This window comes from Aegilops tauschii, chromosome 2 (genome assembly GCF_002575655.3).
Source record: "Aegilops tauschii subsp. strangulata cultivar AL8/78 chromosome 2, Aet v6.0, whole genome shotgun sequence".
Lineage (NCBI taxonomy): Eukaryota > Viridiplantae > Streptophyta > Magnoliopsida > Poales > Poaceae > Aegilops > Aegilops tauschii.
Genome location: NC_053036.3, coordinates 4,712,243 through 4,728,837, shown reverse-complemented (window position 1 = coordinate 4,728,837; position 16,595 = coordinate 4,712,243). Strand labels below are relative to the sequence as shown.

Genomic DNA, 16,595 nt, shown 5'->3' with positions numbered 1-16,595 from the left:
TGGCAAATCGTCTCATTTCTTCTAGACCAAGATAAGACGGATGATGAGATGAAAGCTTATAAATCCGTTCATTCACTTGGGTATCATGCAATGTTGGGGAGAGGAACATGAATCAATCCTCCAACAATTTCAGTGCCAACAAAAAACGTTGCAGCACGCACGCACGGACGGACGGACGGACGCGCTCGTGAGTATATTTTCTGCTGGAGTAGTAGTATATTTGGATTGGTGAGCGTCGTACGCGTCCTCTTCTCTCTCTCTCCCGGTCGGTCGGTCGGTCGTCTCCCTATCCGCCTCCCCTCCTCTCTCCCAACGACCAGACCAGAGCCAGAGATCTGCCTCCCTCCCTCCCCTCCCCTCCCCGAGCGCGACGGCTAGGGTTCCTCGCCGCCGCCGTTCCTCTGCGGCGCGCCCAGCCGGCCGAGGCCCCCGCCGCCCCGCCGCCCGCACCGGAGCCCAGCAGCGCCTCCCTCCCTCCCTCCCGCCCTGCCGCGGCTGGTCCCGCCGCCTGGAGCGACCCCGGCGACCGGTCCATAGGCAGGTACCTAGCCACCGCCTCTCCCCCCCCTCCCCTCCCTCCTTCCTTCTGCATCCTCTGCCCGTTCAATTTCTGTTTTCCTGATTCTTCTGTCGGATGAGTGTTTTTTTTCTTCTAGAATACGTGTCTGTATGATGAGCGCTTGCTGTAGTAGATTGGGTATTGCGAGGAGGATGCATACAGCGACGGCTGTTCCTTGACGGGTAGTTGCTGCGTGATTTTCCCAGTGCGTGTTCGAGTATACACGTGGAAGGGATTTTGCCTGGTAGGTGTTTGTGATAATGCTTGAAGGGGCAAATCTTCACAAATCGCAGTTTGACCTTTTTCAGACGAGCAAATGTACATGTTAGCAACAGCGAAACATGTTAGGCTGACGACATATGTGTTTAATCTGCACTGCCTTGGCCTGAAATCATCAAAGCTTATAGTGGTAGTGTGCAGTTTGAGAGCAGCAGGAGCTTTCTCTCGGTTGTACTGGCCCAAATTAGTACTAGTGGAAAGTATTGTTGGCATGATAGATGTCCTGAATTTTGTTTATGATTGGGGACATAGTGGTACTGTTGCGCTGTGTTGTTGATTTTATTATAAACAGTTGGACCCTAAAATATTATTACCGTTTAAAGTGACCGTTTCTCCTTTTGCATGCTAGCCGGTTGCGCCCTCTGGTGGTGGATCTCGGGCCAACTATTCTGGATGCATCTATGACATGGTGGACAAGGCAGCAGAAACGAGTCAGCGTGAGGTGGCAGCCGAGGGAGTTGTTTTGTGGGATGAAGCATTGGTAAAGACAAGCACAGAGGATCTGCAGATGCGTTGCAAGGAGTTGCGCTGTTATAATGACATCCCTGTCATGTGTTTGAAGAAAGATGTTAACTGTGACCTGGAAAAGGATGGTTTGTGGCCAAAAATTGAAGCTGAGGTCTCTACTCCTGCCCACCAAGATTCAGTTCCTTTGAATTTTGGGTGTAACCTTGCTGTTTGTTTGGATGGCAAGGCTGGTGAGATTGGTGAAGTATCTGAACACAGAACTGGCATGGAGAGAGCGGCTTGTGGCTCACAGGGAGGAGGTATGCTGTCATTTGACCGTGGATTCTGGAAGGGGGCTGTTGGAGACAAGAATCAGTTTCCCAGGATGGAAGGATGCCATGAAAATGGGGGCTTGTCAGATTTGGGAAACCATGACACTGACAAGTTTCCACAAGGTGCTGATGCCCTGAGTTTGATCGATGATAATCATGAGCTGGGAAGGGATTGTTTTCTGGCAAATATCGATGAAGAGGTGTCCTTCCCCGTTGATGAAGCTTCGATCCCTTCCTTCTACCAGAAGAGCTATATGGATGTTTTTGTAGAAGATAGCAAGTCATGCATAGAGAAATTAACTCAAGATTCACTGGAAGGAGATATGCTTTCATGTGAGCGCGATGCCAGATTTCGTACTGAGGCTTCTGGAGACGAGAATCAACATCATAGGATGGCGGTGTCAAAGGGTCAGGTTTCATCTATTTGTAAAGATGCAAATAGTCCGAGTTTAAATGCCTGTGGTCTCTTTCCTGAAATAGAAGTTCTACGCCAACAGGCTGACAAAGAATACAAGGTCTTTGAACTACCCCCAGAGATATACCTGGCTAGATCTTCCTATAACCCACCTTGCCTAGATGGACTTTGTCGTAGTGGCAAGGAATCATCTGCTGTGTGCCTGGGCCATCAAGATTCTTCTGGTGTCAAATCACGTTGTCCAGATCATTTGGTACAAGAGCTCAATGCATATAACTCTTCCATTGACAAACCTTGCTCTGCCAATTTTGTTGAAAATGCCAATGATGAAGAATCACAAAATAAAATTTCGGAGTCATTAAATGCCTCCAAGCGTAGGAATCCAAGAAGAGCCGCCTCATCAAGAAATCGCGCTCCTGCGGAACATGATCATCAAATAAACAAAGGAAGCAGTAGCACATGCAAATCTAAGAAGGTTGAGAGTTCGTGCTCATTAGTTGAAAGCACCTTGATTAAGTTCCCAAGCAAAACTACCAAGGTAAGAAGTGGCATCAACAGACCAGTGAATTCGACTGCCTGGGGCAGTCTAGAAAAGCTGGTGGATGGTTTTGGTCAGAACTGTGAACCTTCTACCTCTAATTCTCATCTGATTTCCCTTGAAAACGGTGGGAGATCAAACAAAAGATCTGGGAAGAAAGAGCAGCCCATTGTTCGAAAGGCTCGAAGTTCAAGATGTCCAAAAAATAAGTTCCCTGCCTTTTCTGTTACCAGATATGCACCGGATGAATTGAATGGCGAACCTACCTTTTCAGTCATGGATGGTGCTTATGGCTCCGCAGAAGGTTACATAGGAAACTTCCCTAAGTTGGCTCCTCGTGCATTTCTCAATGTTTCTGATGATGCTCACAGATCTGTGCAACATATGTCTATCCAGACTGACATGCAGCAGTTAGACAGGTGCTTGGATAGTGTTGCTCAAGAAACATGTCCTGCGTACATGTGTGGAGAGTTTGCTAAATCAATTTCCGAACCTTCTCTTAATAATGGCGGTGTTGGATTTTCACCCGACTCTGTTTTGGAGGTAGCCTCTGTTACATGTGAAAACAACACCTCTGCAAGCCATGATGTTAAACTGCGTGGGAACCCATCTTATCCTGCTGTATTGACCGAAAGTGATCTTCATGCATCTGATTTATCTGTTCCTGACTTTGGAAAAAATCATGCGTCATCATCAACAGATTTTGAGCAGCAGCCCAAAACTGTGAGGGGTGATGAGAACACAAGAAGCGAAGAGATTAATCAGTCTCATGCCATAATTGGTTATGTTGGTGAGGGAAAAGTGCAAGGCTTAGAGAAGTCCAATGCAGTGAGGAAAACTAAGATGTTGGAAAAGCAGAAAGGCCGAAAGAAAGATGGAATAAAGGGAAATAACATAAGGGATGGAAGTTCCACCAAAATTTCATCAAGTGAAGCTTCAAAATACAGGGTCTTCTCCGATGATCCATCTTCACTTGTTTCATCAGGACCTTTAAAGTTCAGTTCTTGTTTTGAGGTCGTAACTTCTGCCACACAGGGTATCAGTATGCATGAACATGGCTGGGTGCAGGGTCCTTCTGTAATTGGCAAGGAGAAAACGAGTGCACTTAACAATGTAAAATCACCGAGGTGCAAGAAAAGTGGTGGTCTTAGAGGGAAGAAGGATATGGTGCGGGATCCACATGTGAAGCAAGAAAGCAAGAAGAAAAATATAGCAGATGCCATTTTCATTGATTCTGGATCGTCTACTTTACCTTATCAGCTCGCTACTGATCTGGCAACATCTCATACGAATGAACAGGGTAGGTCTCCTGTTATTTGAATTTTATTACTTGATCCTGTTTAACTGTCATGTATCAAGTAACTTCAGTAGATACTGACATTCTTCTAATTTTTATAGGTTATCGTAGTCCAGCTATTGAATATACATTTCAGAATCCAGCCGCTATATCTACCGAATTACCTGGAAATGCTGCTGGCTCAACAGGTGGGGTATCTGTACCGCAGCCTAAACGTGCTGCATGGGCATGTTGTGATGATTGCCAAAAGTGGCGCTGCATACCATCTGAATTGGCAGATGTCATTGGAGAAAACAGATGGTATAGCTTTTCTTCCTGTTACCTTTTGATCATTTTCCAGGGCTGCACTTGTCTGCTAATAGCCTAATCTAACTGAGAATCATATACTGGAGTTTTGTACTACATCGCTCCGCTCTGTGAGAATTCAGATTTTCCTTTTAAAGTTCTTCCTTTTTGCTTAGATAGTTTTAATTTTCCAGGCTACTAATCCTGAATCATCAACTTGAGCTGCAATGGTTTTCGTAGAAAGGTGCTAATTTGGTTAATGTCAAGAGATTAACTGGGATCATATACTGGAGTTTTGTACTACATCGCTCCGCTCTGCGAGAATTCAGATTTTCCTTTTAAAGTTCTTCCTTTTTGCTTAGATAGTTTTAATTTTCCAGGCTACTAATCCTGAATCATCAACTTGAGCTGCAATGGTTTTCGTAGAAAGATGCTAATTTGGTTAATGTCAAGAGATTAACTGGGATAATACTGTCACACACACTACATTCCCTCATGTGTTGTGTAAAGCTGACATGTCGATACTATCTTCATGTAATTCCATTTAGAATCTTGGCAGTAGCTGCTAGCCCAGTTACTCAGTGGAAGAAATACTCCTTGATTGTTCCCATGCAAACAGATGTGGAGCTACAATTTTTTGTCTGTGGGTTCGGTTCTAATATATAGTTCTGTGTGTTGGGTCCATCCCTCTAATAATCTGTGTTTCATCAAGGGTGTTTCCAAGAAATGCACTGCTCATGCATATTAAGATTTTTATGCAAATATAATATGGGAGCCCCACAACCTATCATGTGGCTCTGCTACTCTGTGAAAATATGTATTTTGGTATTTCTTTTGCTCTTTCTGTTATGTTCTGTTGTGATATAGTGCATTTGTGTGCTAATTTTAATCATGGTTCATATATCGTATGCTTTATGCTTCTGATCCATCCTTGTTACTGTGAAGGACTTGCAAGGACAATGATGACAAGGCGTTTGCTGATTGTTCTATACCACAAGCGAAGACAAACGCTGAGATCAATGCTGAGCTTGAACTTTCAGATGCTTCTGCTGATGAAGCTGACAAGGATGGATCAAACTCAAAAGGTTTTGAATTGTTTTTGCATTTTTCTTCAGTACACTTTCTAGCATAGTTAAAAAAGCGCGCCTAGGCTCTAGTGCTTAATTGCGCTTGATGTGCGCATACACTTTGGTCAGAAAAGCACAAGGCGGTGGGCAAACACACAATTAATGCCTAGCACTTTTTTTAAACTTTGCTTTCTAGTCATAATACATAAGGCTCTATGTTGCACATCAATAGATTCTGATTTTAGGATGCTCTTTTGCATCATTTCTGTTGTGTAGCTTCTAGGGCACCGTCCTGGACAAATCTTAGATCGAACACATATCTACATCGTAACCGAAGGAATCAATCCATCGATGAGGTATGTGCTGATTGTACGATTCACTCACTTTTTTCTGTATTGATCATATTCATCTACTTCTCTGATTGCAGTTATAAGGACAGTTAGTAAATAAAGTTGGTATAGATTCTTATAGTTAGTGTAGTGGAGTCAGAACCTGACAATGTTATCAAGCTTAATGGGGATGAGTGTGGTGCACTTTTAGAATTCCAAATAAATTTCAATCTTCCTCGACTTCCACTTGTTGGATAGGCTGGGGAAAATTGCTGGAGAAGTGCATAATAAAATGATAAACATTTGTACCATAGTCAGTGTGAATCAGAGATGGGCGGATGGCTATTCTTAGCTAAAGTAATTAAGTGCACACAGTCACACACTTGCAGTAGATTTTTTTTTGCATAATACCATCTCTTACTTTCTACTTATAGGATGAATAGTGAACTGTGGGAAAGTCAAGTGTATAAAAAAGAACAAATTTGCACCCTAGTCACTGCTAATTCTCTTCTCAACAAATGCATTTTCTCTCCTGTGACAACTATTCTAATCCATTATAGATTATACTATTTTGAACCAGTGTACACAATGTATTGATTCTTTGTTCTTGATTCATGGAGCGTGAATACCAGTTAACATATGAAAATAATGGCCTGATTTTTTATCTTATGTATTTTTTACATTGAAAATACTATCAGAGCATGGTATGCAACTGCAAGCCTCCTCAAGAAGGCCGAATGGGTTGTAGAGATGGCTGCTTGAACAGAATGCTCAACATTGAATGTGCAAAACGTACATGTCCATGCGAGGAGCAATGTTCTAATCAGCAGGTCAGTTTTTGCATTTTTTTCTTTGTTCTGATGCATATTTCCTGTATTATATTGGGTTTGATCTTATAAAATATCTAAAACAGTTTCAAAGGCGCAACTATGCAAAAATTGCATGGTTCCATTCTGGTAAGAAGGGCTATGGATTGAAGTTGCAAGAAGAAGTATCTGAAGGACGGTTCCTTATTGAATATGTTGGCGAGGTACCAATTCAGACTGCCTACTTTTTTAATCCTTTCTTCTGTTGGTGGTGATCATCCTGTGGGATGGGTTGGGTCACTTGGGTGCATGTGTGGTCACTATATTCCTGTTGATGCATGTGCATGTTAGTTTTGTTCTATTTGTAATATTTAGGTTCATTTTGAGGTATACAAGTTTGAGCTACTTATGTTAAGCAGCAATAAAAACATCTCTTCCTTTTCGCCCACACTAGTAAAGTGCCCGTGCGTTGCAACAGAGGGAATATAGTTCAATGGTGCTCATTAATTTGAGACAAATTAACACAATAATTTCTACCACTCACACATCTTTTGACCAAAACAAATTGATACTATAATTGATCAGGGTAGCTATATTTCACCAAAAAAATCTGTAGCACAACCTGTACATGGCCTCAGTCGCGCGTCGTGACAAACACCTACATCTTCTCCAGCAACCATTGTGGCTCTCTCCCGTGCCGCCATCCTTCTCCTTGATTGCTTCACAGCTGACCCTCTGGCTTCTTGTCAACCGGCTGAGAGTCCACGAGAGGATTTTATGACGAAACTTTCTACACCATCCAAAGATATTACACCATTCAAGTCCATTGGGTTGCTCACACAATCCAAAAAGCACATTGCCTGCCTATAGGCACATCTGAGGATTGTGCCCGTGAGCACAAGCAGCGTGCCAAAACAAACTGAAATATTACATCGTGTTGAATATGCTGAATATGGGAACTGGTTCGCCACTTCCACGAAACGGGACTCTGGGTGCAGCTAGCACTATTGTCTAATGGCTCACCTAACCTTCTTGTCCACGAAACGGGAATAGGCAAAAGGATTCAAAGTAATCAATACTTTCATGGCCCAGTCATACCAGTCCGTCCATATGCATGATGTAAATGCCCATCATCTATTTTGACACAGTTGTAACATAATTTTGTTGTTTTTCCAACATGCAAATAATTACACGCTCCACCCATAATACATATTTACAGCCCACAGGGTTACAAATCCTCCTGCTCTTCTGTTCCATTAAAATCCAAAAGTATTTTTACCAAAGTATAAATCGTACCTTTAAAGAAGGTCCTTGATATAATGTCTTTGTTGATTTGTTTACTTCGTTGTTCTCTCAGGTCCTTGATATAACGACTTATGAATCCCGCCAAAGAGATTATGCTTCTAAGGGCAAGAAGCATTTCTACTTTATGGCACTAGATGGTGGTGAGGTAGGCTTTATAATTTCTGTCATTATGTTTTGCCCAAGAACTCTTCTATTGTATTAGTTTTTAACATCCTATGTTTAGTTGCAAGCCTTTCACCATTTTCTATGCGTTTGATGCTAAATATCTTATTATTTCCCTTTATATCCTTCTGTCTGCCATTAATAGATGATACCACACACATAAGTACATAACCCTATGTTGCACCCACTATTCTAAGTCATTTGTCCTGATACTAGTACACAGATAAATCTGTTGGGCCACTTTTAACCTCTTGCTTTGAATCCGTCCAGGTAATAGATGCCTGCACCAAGGGAAACTTGGGCCGGTTCATCAACCATAGCTGCAGTCCTAATTGTCGCACAGAGAAGGTGGAAGTTCTGTTTATTTGTTTATTTGTCCTTGTATTGTTGTGCACATTTCTTGCCTTGCTTGCTAAAATATGCTGATAATCTCTGTTACCAACATGAGCTTACTAAATTATTTCTCCTTGTTTAGTGGATGGTTAATGGAGAAGTTTGCATTGGAATTTTTGCTATGAGGAACATCAAAAAGGTAATGCTAGATATCATCAACAAACTTAGCTTCTCACAAAGCCTTGTCCCACCTCCTATGCCTCATCTTTTTAGATGTTAACTTAAGTTTTTACCTTTAAGGATGATGATTTACTTTGTGATGATATTTCTAATTGAACTTGCAACAATCGAAGGTCCTCATTTTGTTATTTGACTAGTTTCCTGTATCCGCCTATATCTATATGATGCATGTTGTTGATATTTATTTTCTCACAGGGTGAAGAATTAACGTTTGATTACAACTATGTTCGTGTATCTGGTGCTGCTCCTCAAAAATGTTTTTGTGGCACTGCCAAATGCCGGGGTTACATTGGTGGAGACATATCAGGGTCTGGTATCAGCACCCAACATGTTGCAGAAGCAGAGTATTTTGAACCCATGGTCACTTACAAGGATGCCGAGGAAATGCTAGGAAATGCATGTTCTCATGGTGCAAATCCTATTGTTGTTGAGCTTGAGCATGAAACCTCCATCCAACAAGAAGATTCAAATAACTGCATACCTGTAACCCCAGACTCTGAACCTCACCAAACTTCCCCTGTAACCCCAGACTCTGAACCTCACCAAACTTCCCCTATCTTATTTGAAAATAGTGAGCTAGAAAATTCCTGGGAAATGTGGAGCCCCCAGGATGCCGAAGACCCCACCCGTACACCTGTCCATGTGCCCAGAACAATAGATAGTACTTTGCAGCAGTTACCAGTATATGACACTCAGCCATTAGAATTCTTGCCGAAGGCTCCTAACACAATGGATGGATCAAAGGCTCCAAATGTGATGAATCAATCAGCACGTAGCTCCGATTTGGGGCAAAACCTGGTGGTACCTGGTTTCCATGCTAAGAAGAAAAACAATCTAAAAGATCAGAGAGATGTAAAATCATCATCATGTTCTACTGACAATGAAAATACTCTGGGAGGTAACACTTGCTGCCAAATGTTCTTTTCTTGCTGCCTGGCATAATAAATTTAATGATGTCTCTGGTATCTGCAGTTGAAGCAAGACTGAACAACCTACTGGATCGAGATGGAGGTATTAGCAGACGAAAAGTATGTAACTAACTTATCCATTTTCTTGTATACCTTTCTGAATACTGGACTTGGATTGAATATTTTGCTCTAACTTGTAACAAGTATGCTAAATTGGAAACAACACTCTCTGTCTTGTGTATCTGTCCTTAGCCCACTGTGTGCACAGATCAATGAAATAATTGACTAAGTTGGAAATAGATCATTGTTATCCCTAACTAAAGCAAGAGAAATTATTCAATGTACTGGCTACTTCGCTGCACAATCTCTACCAACTTCAAGTACATGCATACATTCATCTTAGCTGGTGCTTCGTGCACATCGAACCACTAATGCTCCATGCATTTCGTTGCGCTGCAGTGCTTTAGTTGGGACAGAATTTTGATCAGCACTGTAAGTGGCCTCGTAGGTTTAGATGTGCAGTACATCAAACACCACTTTTGCATGGAACGTGGCTTCTTGAACGAAATATCATGGTTTTCATGCATGGACAGATATATCAAAACACAGTTTCCTGTGGCAAGGACACATAGTGAAACAGAGGGAGTAATTTAGATATGACATTGTCACTGAAAGTTGGGAAGGCTTAGGGGATGAGCATAATTTGATTAGTGATGCTGACATTTTCATATAGTGTATGAAAGACATATTACTATGGTGGCACTCACATTTCTTCAGTACAAAAGCTCAAGGATTGTCGAACCTTCTTAGTTTTCAGATTCTTTTTGATTGCTTATACTCGTGTAGATAGCAAGGCATAGCTCCATCTTGGAAGGGTTCACTATTACTATGGTGGCACTCACATTTGTAATAGTGCAGATGTTTGTTTCTGCTCCACCTTTTCTTACATGTTCTAACTAGTGGTGTGAACAATTTGTTTTCTAAACAGGATTCAACAAATGGATATTTGAGGCTGCTTCTATTTGTGACCGCAGCAGCACGTGACAATGCCGCGGCCGCAGCGGCACGTGACAATGCCGCGGCCTCAGCGGCACGTGACAATGCGGCGGCCGCAGCAGCACATGATGCGACCGCAATGGAACATGAAAATGCTGCGACCCCAGCGGAACGTGACAATGCTGGGGGCACATCTAAAAGGTTTGGTTACCGTGTTGGGATGTCTAGCAAGTTTTTTGTATCCAGTCTAAGTGAGCTACTGTTTAATCTCTTTCAGTGCAAGGGATCTGTCGTTAATTCTTGATGCACTTCTAAAAACAAAATCACGCTCGGTCCTGTTGGATATCATCAATACGAATGGTATATTTCCTTGCCTTTCTGCAACTTCCTATATGAAAGATGATCTTTTATAATTACAAAATGGTAAATTTGTTTCTATTCTGCGACAGGATTGCAAATGCTTCATAATATATTGAAGCAGAATCGAGACACCTTTCTTCGAAGACCTATAATACGGAAGCTTCTGAAGGTTGGCCACTTTTTTGATTTTATCCATTCCTATAATCACCTGTTGTATGGTTTCAGTTGTGATCATCTTTGTATGGTTTCGACCATTGTGATGTCCCATCACCTGGTCTTTTCCTGTGTATTTCACATTTTATTACTATTCTATATTTCCATCAACTAGTCTTTATGAATGTTGGCACCTTCCTTTAGGTGTTGGAGTTTCTTGCTTTGAAGGGAATCCTGAGAGCTGAAAAAATAAATGAAGAAGCCCCACGTGAGGAAATGGAAAGGTTAGGTTATTCTAATTTGTAACTTCTGATTCTACTAAATGAAATGCTGATTAAAGAATTTCATAGTGGGTTGGACGGTTAACCTTTTTCTTTTTATGCAAATATCATACATTTTTCTGTTTTGTTGTAATGGGTTCTTAGTTTGGACTACATAGGGTTTCCCAAAAGGAGAGCAAATTATTGCTTGAGTTATTTCGTTGTATGTTATATGATTGAACTCTCCAGTTTCCTATAAGGGCATTTCCAAGGGCAATCCCCCATTTGCCCAAAAAGTGGGTGGGTGAACAAATGAGGTGTCGAGCCATCACAAATAATTCAAAGAAAAAATATTGCAACACAAAAATTTGTTAAACAATTCAAATAGGAATTCGCAAATTAAAATTCAATTTATTCGGAGATCCTAGGCTTCTATTGGTTTCCATGATGCACACACTCATGATCATTGATAAGTTGTTGATGCACTTATTTACAATGCATAAACAACAACAACAACAACAACAACAAGCCTTTCAGTTCCAAACAAGTTGGGGTAGGCTTGAGTTGAAACCCATAAGATTTCGGAACCTAGTCATGGTTCTTAGCATCTTGAGAATATTCTGAATTTCAGCCGGTTCTTGTTCTGGGAGTTCGAGAAGCTCTCCAGCGTAGTCAGCCCATGGGGTGTGACTTGACGACACTCATCCTCCACCATCATGTTGTGCTCAATTTGTCCAAAGGCCCTCTCCACATCCTTCCTCTCACCTTCTTGCATTTGGGGAAATAGAAACTTTTTGGTACTTTGTCGATTGGAGATTGTCTTCATAGATGTCGCATGTTGAGGGTAGATACCATTGGCAAGGGTGCGTGCTAGGCGCCAGCCAGATGTAGGAGCGGAAATATCAACCGTTTTCCTGCCGGCGAGCGACCTTGCAGCAATCGTTGCTTCCGACGAGCGGCCTCGCAACACCTGTGCTTCCAGCGCTCCTTCGCCGTGCTCGCCGCTGGCCTTGCAACATCCCCTCGTAGCTTCTTCAGACGCCATTGCAGCATCACTGGCTCATTGGAGTGCTGCTCCCAGCTTGCAGCAATGCTGTAGCTCTCGCAGGCACACAACGGGTGGCGATCCTCGTAGCTCTGCCGTATCCTTGTCTCGCAACTGCGGCACCGGCCATATGGAATGGGAGCGCCCTTGTCTGTTGAGGTGTAGAAGGGAATCAGTTGAGGTGCAAAAGGGGTGAGAGAGAGAGAGAGAGGAGGAAGACACGCAGGACATGGGAGATTGGATAGAGGATGAGTGGATGTGGTGCTTCGGCTGGTGATAAGGCAAGAAAGATAAGCGGTAGATGGGCCCACTCAACAAACGTCGCACACAGGTCAGCTGTTGTTTTCGTGTTTACAACTGGGTGTGTCAAATCAGTTTCCATTGGCAAGGTAGTATCCCATGGTATAGTTGTTGCCATTAATAGTAGGAAGCGATGCCTAAACATGGCATCATGGAAGGGCAGTTTAGCTGCTAAATAGTCTTGGAAGAGCATAACATGACCCTCAACCCTTACACCAGTTAAGAACTTGATGCCCCAGTGAGAACCTGTGAAGTCAAGAACATGATCCTCTTCCAACTCTAGTACTTCAAGTGCCTCGCTCATCATCACCAATAGGGACGGTGAATACATGGCGAAATCCTTGCTTCGGAACATATTCATTAGTGATGTCAAAACTTGAGTCGGGTTGGTCTTGGGCCGACGGCATGTGGGGCTAGGCAGCGGGTAGCTCCGCGATTGATTTTGGGCGTTGCCGCGGGAGCTAAGGTGAGGCGGCGGCTATCTCGGGAGGGACCCAGATCATGAAATCGGGGTGGACAACGGCGGAGGGGTGAGGCACTGCAATGACGAGTGGGGCAACACGGCGGCGGCCAGGGCCTGCGGGTCAAGAGGGCTGGGTTGGGCTCGGGGAGGGGAAATCTCATCTGCTGGTGGGCTCGAGGTGGGGTCAGTGTGGGCCCTATCTGACGTGGAGGCGGATAGTCGAACTCCCCCATTTCCGGCCCAATTTTGGGGAGAAAGGGGCAATGGGCTATCCGCGGACATATGGAGGAGCCCTTCGGACAAGATTTTCGGGCCAAAAGCGAGCAATGCCAGATAAACAACAAATGGGGTGTTTTAGGGCCGCTCCTTGGAAAAGCTCTAACATCTAGTTGGATGGCCTTGTAATTGCTTGTGTTTATAGCAAACATATGCAAGTAAAGTTTTTTTTTGTTTGAGAAAGCACAAATCGCAAAGGTAGGAACAAAGTTACTTACATCCAAGGGAACAAATGGGGGGGGGGGGATCATTGGACATCCGCCGGCCTGGATCCACGACCCTCGTCGACGATGGTCCTAAGAAGGGTGTGGTGGTCTGGATGCAAGTTGTCATTTGTCAAATATTGCATGCGTTTGGGTGCTTCCAGAGCATCTAGGATGTGAGGAGCACGACACTCGCAAGGCATTTGCGCCGCTCTTTTGGTGTCGTTTGCTTAGCAGTGTGTCACCAGTTGATGAGGGCTTCACCGGGGATGGGGCCGCAGAAGTGGGCATGGGTCCAGGAGAGGACTTTTAGTAACATCCCAGCTTAATGGGTCTAGGAGATAGACTACTCATAAAAACGAGATGTGCTTTCTTTTCTGGGAGCCCATCCAAAAGGCACCTCAAAGTTAGGCTAAGCGTGCTTGGCTTGGAGCAATTTGAGGATGGGCGACCGACGCGGAAGTTGATCTCGGGTGTGCACGAGTGAGGACAAAGTGCGCAGGAAATGCCTCATCAACCTACGGTGTGGGTTACCTTGAAACATAAGCGGCGTGCAAACAGTTCGTCGAGGAACTCAATCTTGGCAGCTTCCTTTGATGGCCGTAGACCATCGTCAGCCACCATTGCCTGGCCGGGGAGGAAACCTGGGCTGAGACGGCGTTATTGGTCGGCGTCACATTGGTCAGGGAGACGCAATGACTCTTCCAAGCAACAATAATTCCACCTGAAGTACCAACCGCTGGGAGACAAGTGTAACCATCAAACTCTGATCGCACCGTTTAAGGAGTTAGGGAGTTAAAGTTTTGACTTTGGGTATTGGAAGAGACGACAGTAGAGCGAACAGCCATGCACTGGTCTCTGTCGTTAAGACCTCGGAGTTGATATGAGTGAGGTCTTGATTTACAGCTATGTGTAGTTGCAGGTTTTCGGTACGGCGTTACCCTTGACCCTATTAGTCTATCACTAAACCTTGCCGGTGGATAATGGCCATAGAAAAATCTCTATTGGCAATACCTTTGATTTTTGTCCTTTTTGGAGCTTCAGTTGTACAAATTTTCATTGCCTTGTTCTGTACTTTTTATTGTTGCAGATTCAGGGACTCGATGTTGAAATTGACCCGGCATAGTGATAAACAGGTAATGTACTAGAGATGATGGATGCTTTTTAACTTGGTACTTTGGACATGCATCTGCATGCTGTTTATTTGTTAGAATGTTTAGCTGATCCATGGACTAATGCATGGAAACATACGCCATTTTCTGATGTAACTTTATAAATGTAACGAAAAATAATCGAGGAGGGGAAAACCTTATATAAAAGTGTACATGGATGTGACCATACTTGTGGCGTGCACAGCTTATCCCACAAAACCTTTGCTTATTTTCATGTTCATAAAACTTGGTCCCAACTCCCCCACCATTCTTGGCCTGGCTTAACAACAGAGACAGGTCTGCTAGTTAAGTGAGCTACAGTTTCCCCTATTAAAAAATACTGTTACGAGCAGATGCTTTTCATGAAATTGACATGCAGTTGGCTAAGTAGCTATTTGTCAGTTCACATTATTTATTATTTTGTCTTTCCTAGCCCTGTTCACATTCTTTTTAGGTTTTGCAGTAAGAAACAAGGAAATTAAAATTTGTTACTCTCTGCAAGCATAGGTTAGGTTCATGAATAGCTATGGTCTTGTCCAGTTTTCCCAATATCTGATTTTATATTCATTTTAACAGGTCCAAACTATTGCTCGGCACTTCTGTGAGAAGTGGATCCATCCTTATATGGATGGACCTGTTTCAACTTCAAAATGGTGTACAGATTCATATTCCAATAGAAGAAAGCGCAAGAGCCGTTGGGATTATCAACCAGAATCCCACTATAAAATGGTTGGATCACTAGTTCGGAAAGTCTATGGAGAATTGGGTCTTCAGGCTGGCTTGACCAGAAATAGGTTGCAGCCTGTGATGGGAAGCAGCTCAACAGGCACAGACGATGATGTGCCTCCTGGGTTTGAGCCTCAGCAGGGTCGTTCTGTAGCTCCAGGATTCTGCCTCCCTAACTTGAATATTTCATATGGGATTCCCATCGCTCATGTTCAGCACTTGGGAACCCCAGAAGTTGAAGGAGGTGGCAACCGTGGCCAGAAATGGAAAGTCGCACCTGGTGTGCCTTTTATTCCTTTCCCACAGTTGCGACGAGGGAGTCCTTGTCCTTCTACTTCAACTCAGATGTCCTGTCATGACGCCATGAGGCAGAACAACAGTTCAGGACATCGAGGAAGAGGTTTCGACAGAGGTGGAAGGGTGCAAAGGAATGGGAGGAATGGGGCAAGAACGAGATATCCGTATGATCATCAAGGAAGAAGATTCCCAAGCAATCATCATAGATCTGAAAGATGGCAGCCCTGGCCCGAGGAACATGATGGTGGTTCAGGATCTAGGGGCAGACAATGAATGACCCAGCCCCTGGCATCGAACATCAATTAGTTGTGTGTATACATGGTAATTCCTTCCTGTTCATCAGAAGTGTACACAAGCAAACTGTGTTAGCTTCTCATTCTATGTAACAGAAGTTTTCTACTGATTCCAACAGTAGCAGAACATGTGCTACAGATAGGTAATTGCCATTGCAGTTTTGTTACTAACTAATTAATTTGCTCCCCAATGTGTAATCTCAGTAGGAATAATAATCGATTTGATTCAAATCTTCTTACAGGCCAAAATTGCTAATTCATTCGTTGTCAACTTCTTGATGTTCAGTGTGAGCGGCAATCAATCGGAGGAAGGACTACTACGATTTTCATTGTAATTTTAATTTTTTTTACTGGTCGTTCTGCCTCCAATTGTCTTTCTTTGTACTGGCCGTTTTTCTGGATAATAATTATCAGTTCTAAGATGCCCTTCGGGTGTCTTTCTTGAAGAAAAAAACTTCTTGATGTCCATGTTACCTGTGTTATTTTGTTTTGTTGTGTGCCTGCAGCTTTTGTTTGCAGGAAAGTGATGCGTGCTTTTGATATTCTACAGGAATGTTCTGGCTTAGTATTCCGTTTCTCATCTTCTATGCCAATAATATTCACTGTTAGCTGTGCGTTGGGCCAACTGCAATAGAATCTGGACCTGTGGTGCAAATATAGAAAAGAAAACTATTTGAGTCACAGGATCCGACATGGATGGCTCAGATGAGCATGAAGGCATCCCAGGCCAATGTACATCTCAGGAAATGCCCCCTGAAATACTGTTGAAG

At 43.3% G+C, this 16,595-nt stretch overlaps 1 protein-coding gene across 3 annotated transcripts; it reads left to right on the top strand.

The window, feature by feature from the left end:
• Positions 1–222: 222 nt before the first annotated feature.
• LOC109737463 (uncharacterized) lies at positions 223–16,370 on the top strand. 3 transcript variants are annotated; one of them, XR_012201568.1, is made up of 19 exons: positions 223–541; positions 1,188–3,870; positions 3,969–4,167; positions 5,098–5,237; positions 5,496–5,575; positions 6,247–6,378; positions 6,462–6,578; positions 7,712–7,804; positions 8,092–8,169; positions 8,297–8,353; positions 8,590–9,292; positions 9,367–9,422; positions 10,291–10,499; positions 10,576–10,658; positions 10,748–10,827; positions 11,016–11,095; positions 14,449–14,494; positions 15,086–15,968; positions 16,068–16,370. XR_012201568.1 is itself a non-coding variant. In XM_073507663.1 (18 exons), exons 2-18 carry the CDS (start codon positions 1,245–1,247, stop codon positions 15,803–15,805), a joined length of 5,499 nt encoding a protein of 1,832 aa, XP_073363764.1. In that variant the 5' UTR covers positions 223–529; positions 1,188–1,244; the 3' UTR covers positions 15,806–16,056. The 3 variants fall into 3 exon arrangements, 2 of the variants coding, with proteins under 2 accessions (XP_073363764.1, XP_020152182.1); XM_073507663.1 differs by lacking the exon at positions 16,068–16,370 and having other exon boundaries at positions 223–529; positions 15,086–16,056; XM_020296593.4 differs by lacking the exon at positions 16,068–16,370 and having other exon boundaries at positions 15,086–16,056.
• The last annotated feature ends 225 nt before the right edge of the window (positions 16,371–16,595 follow it).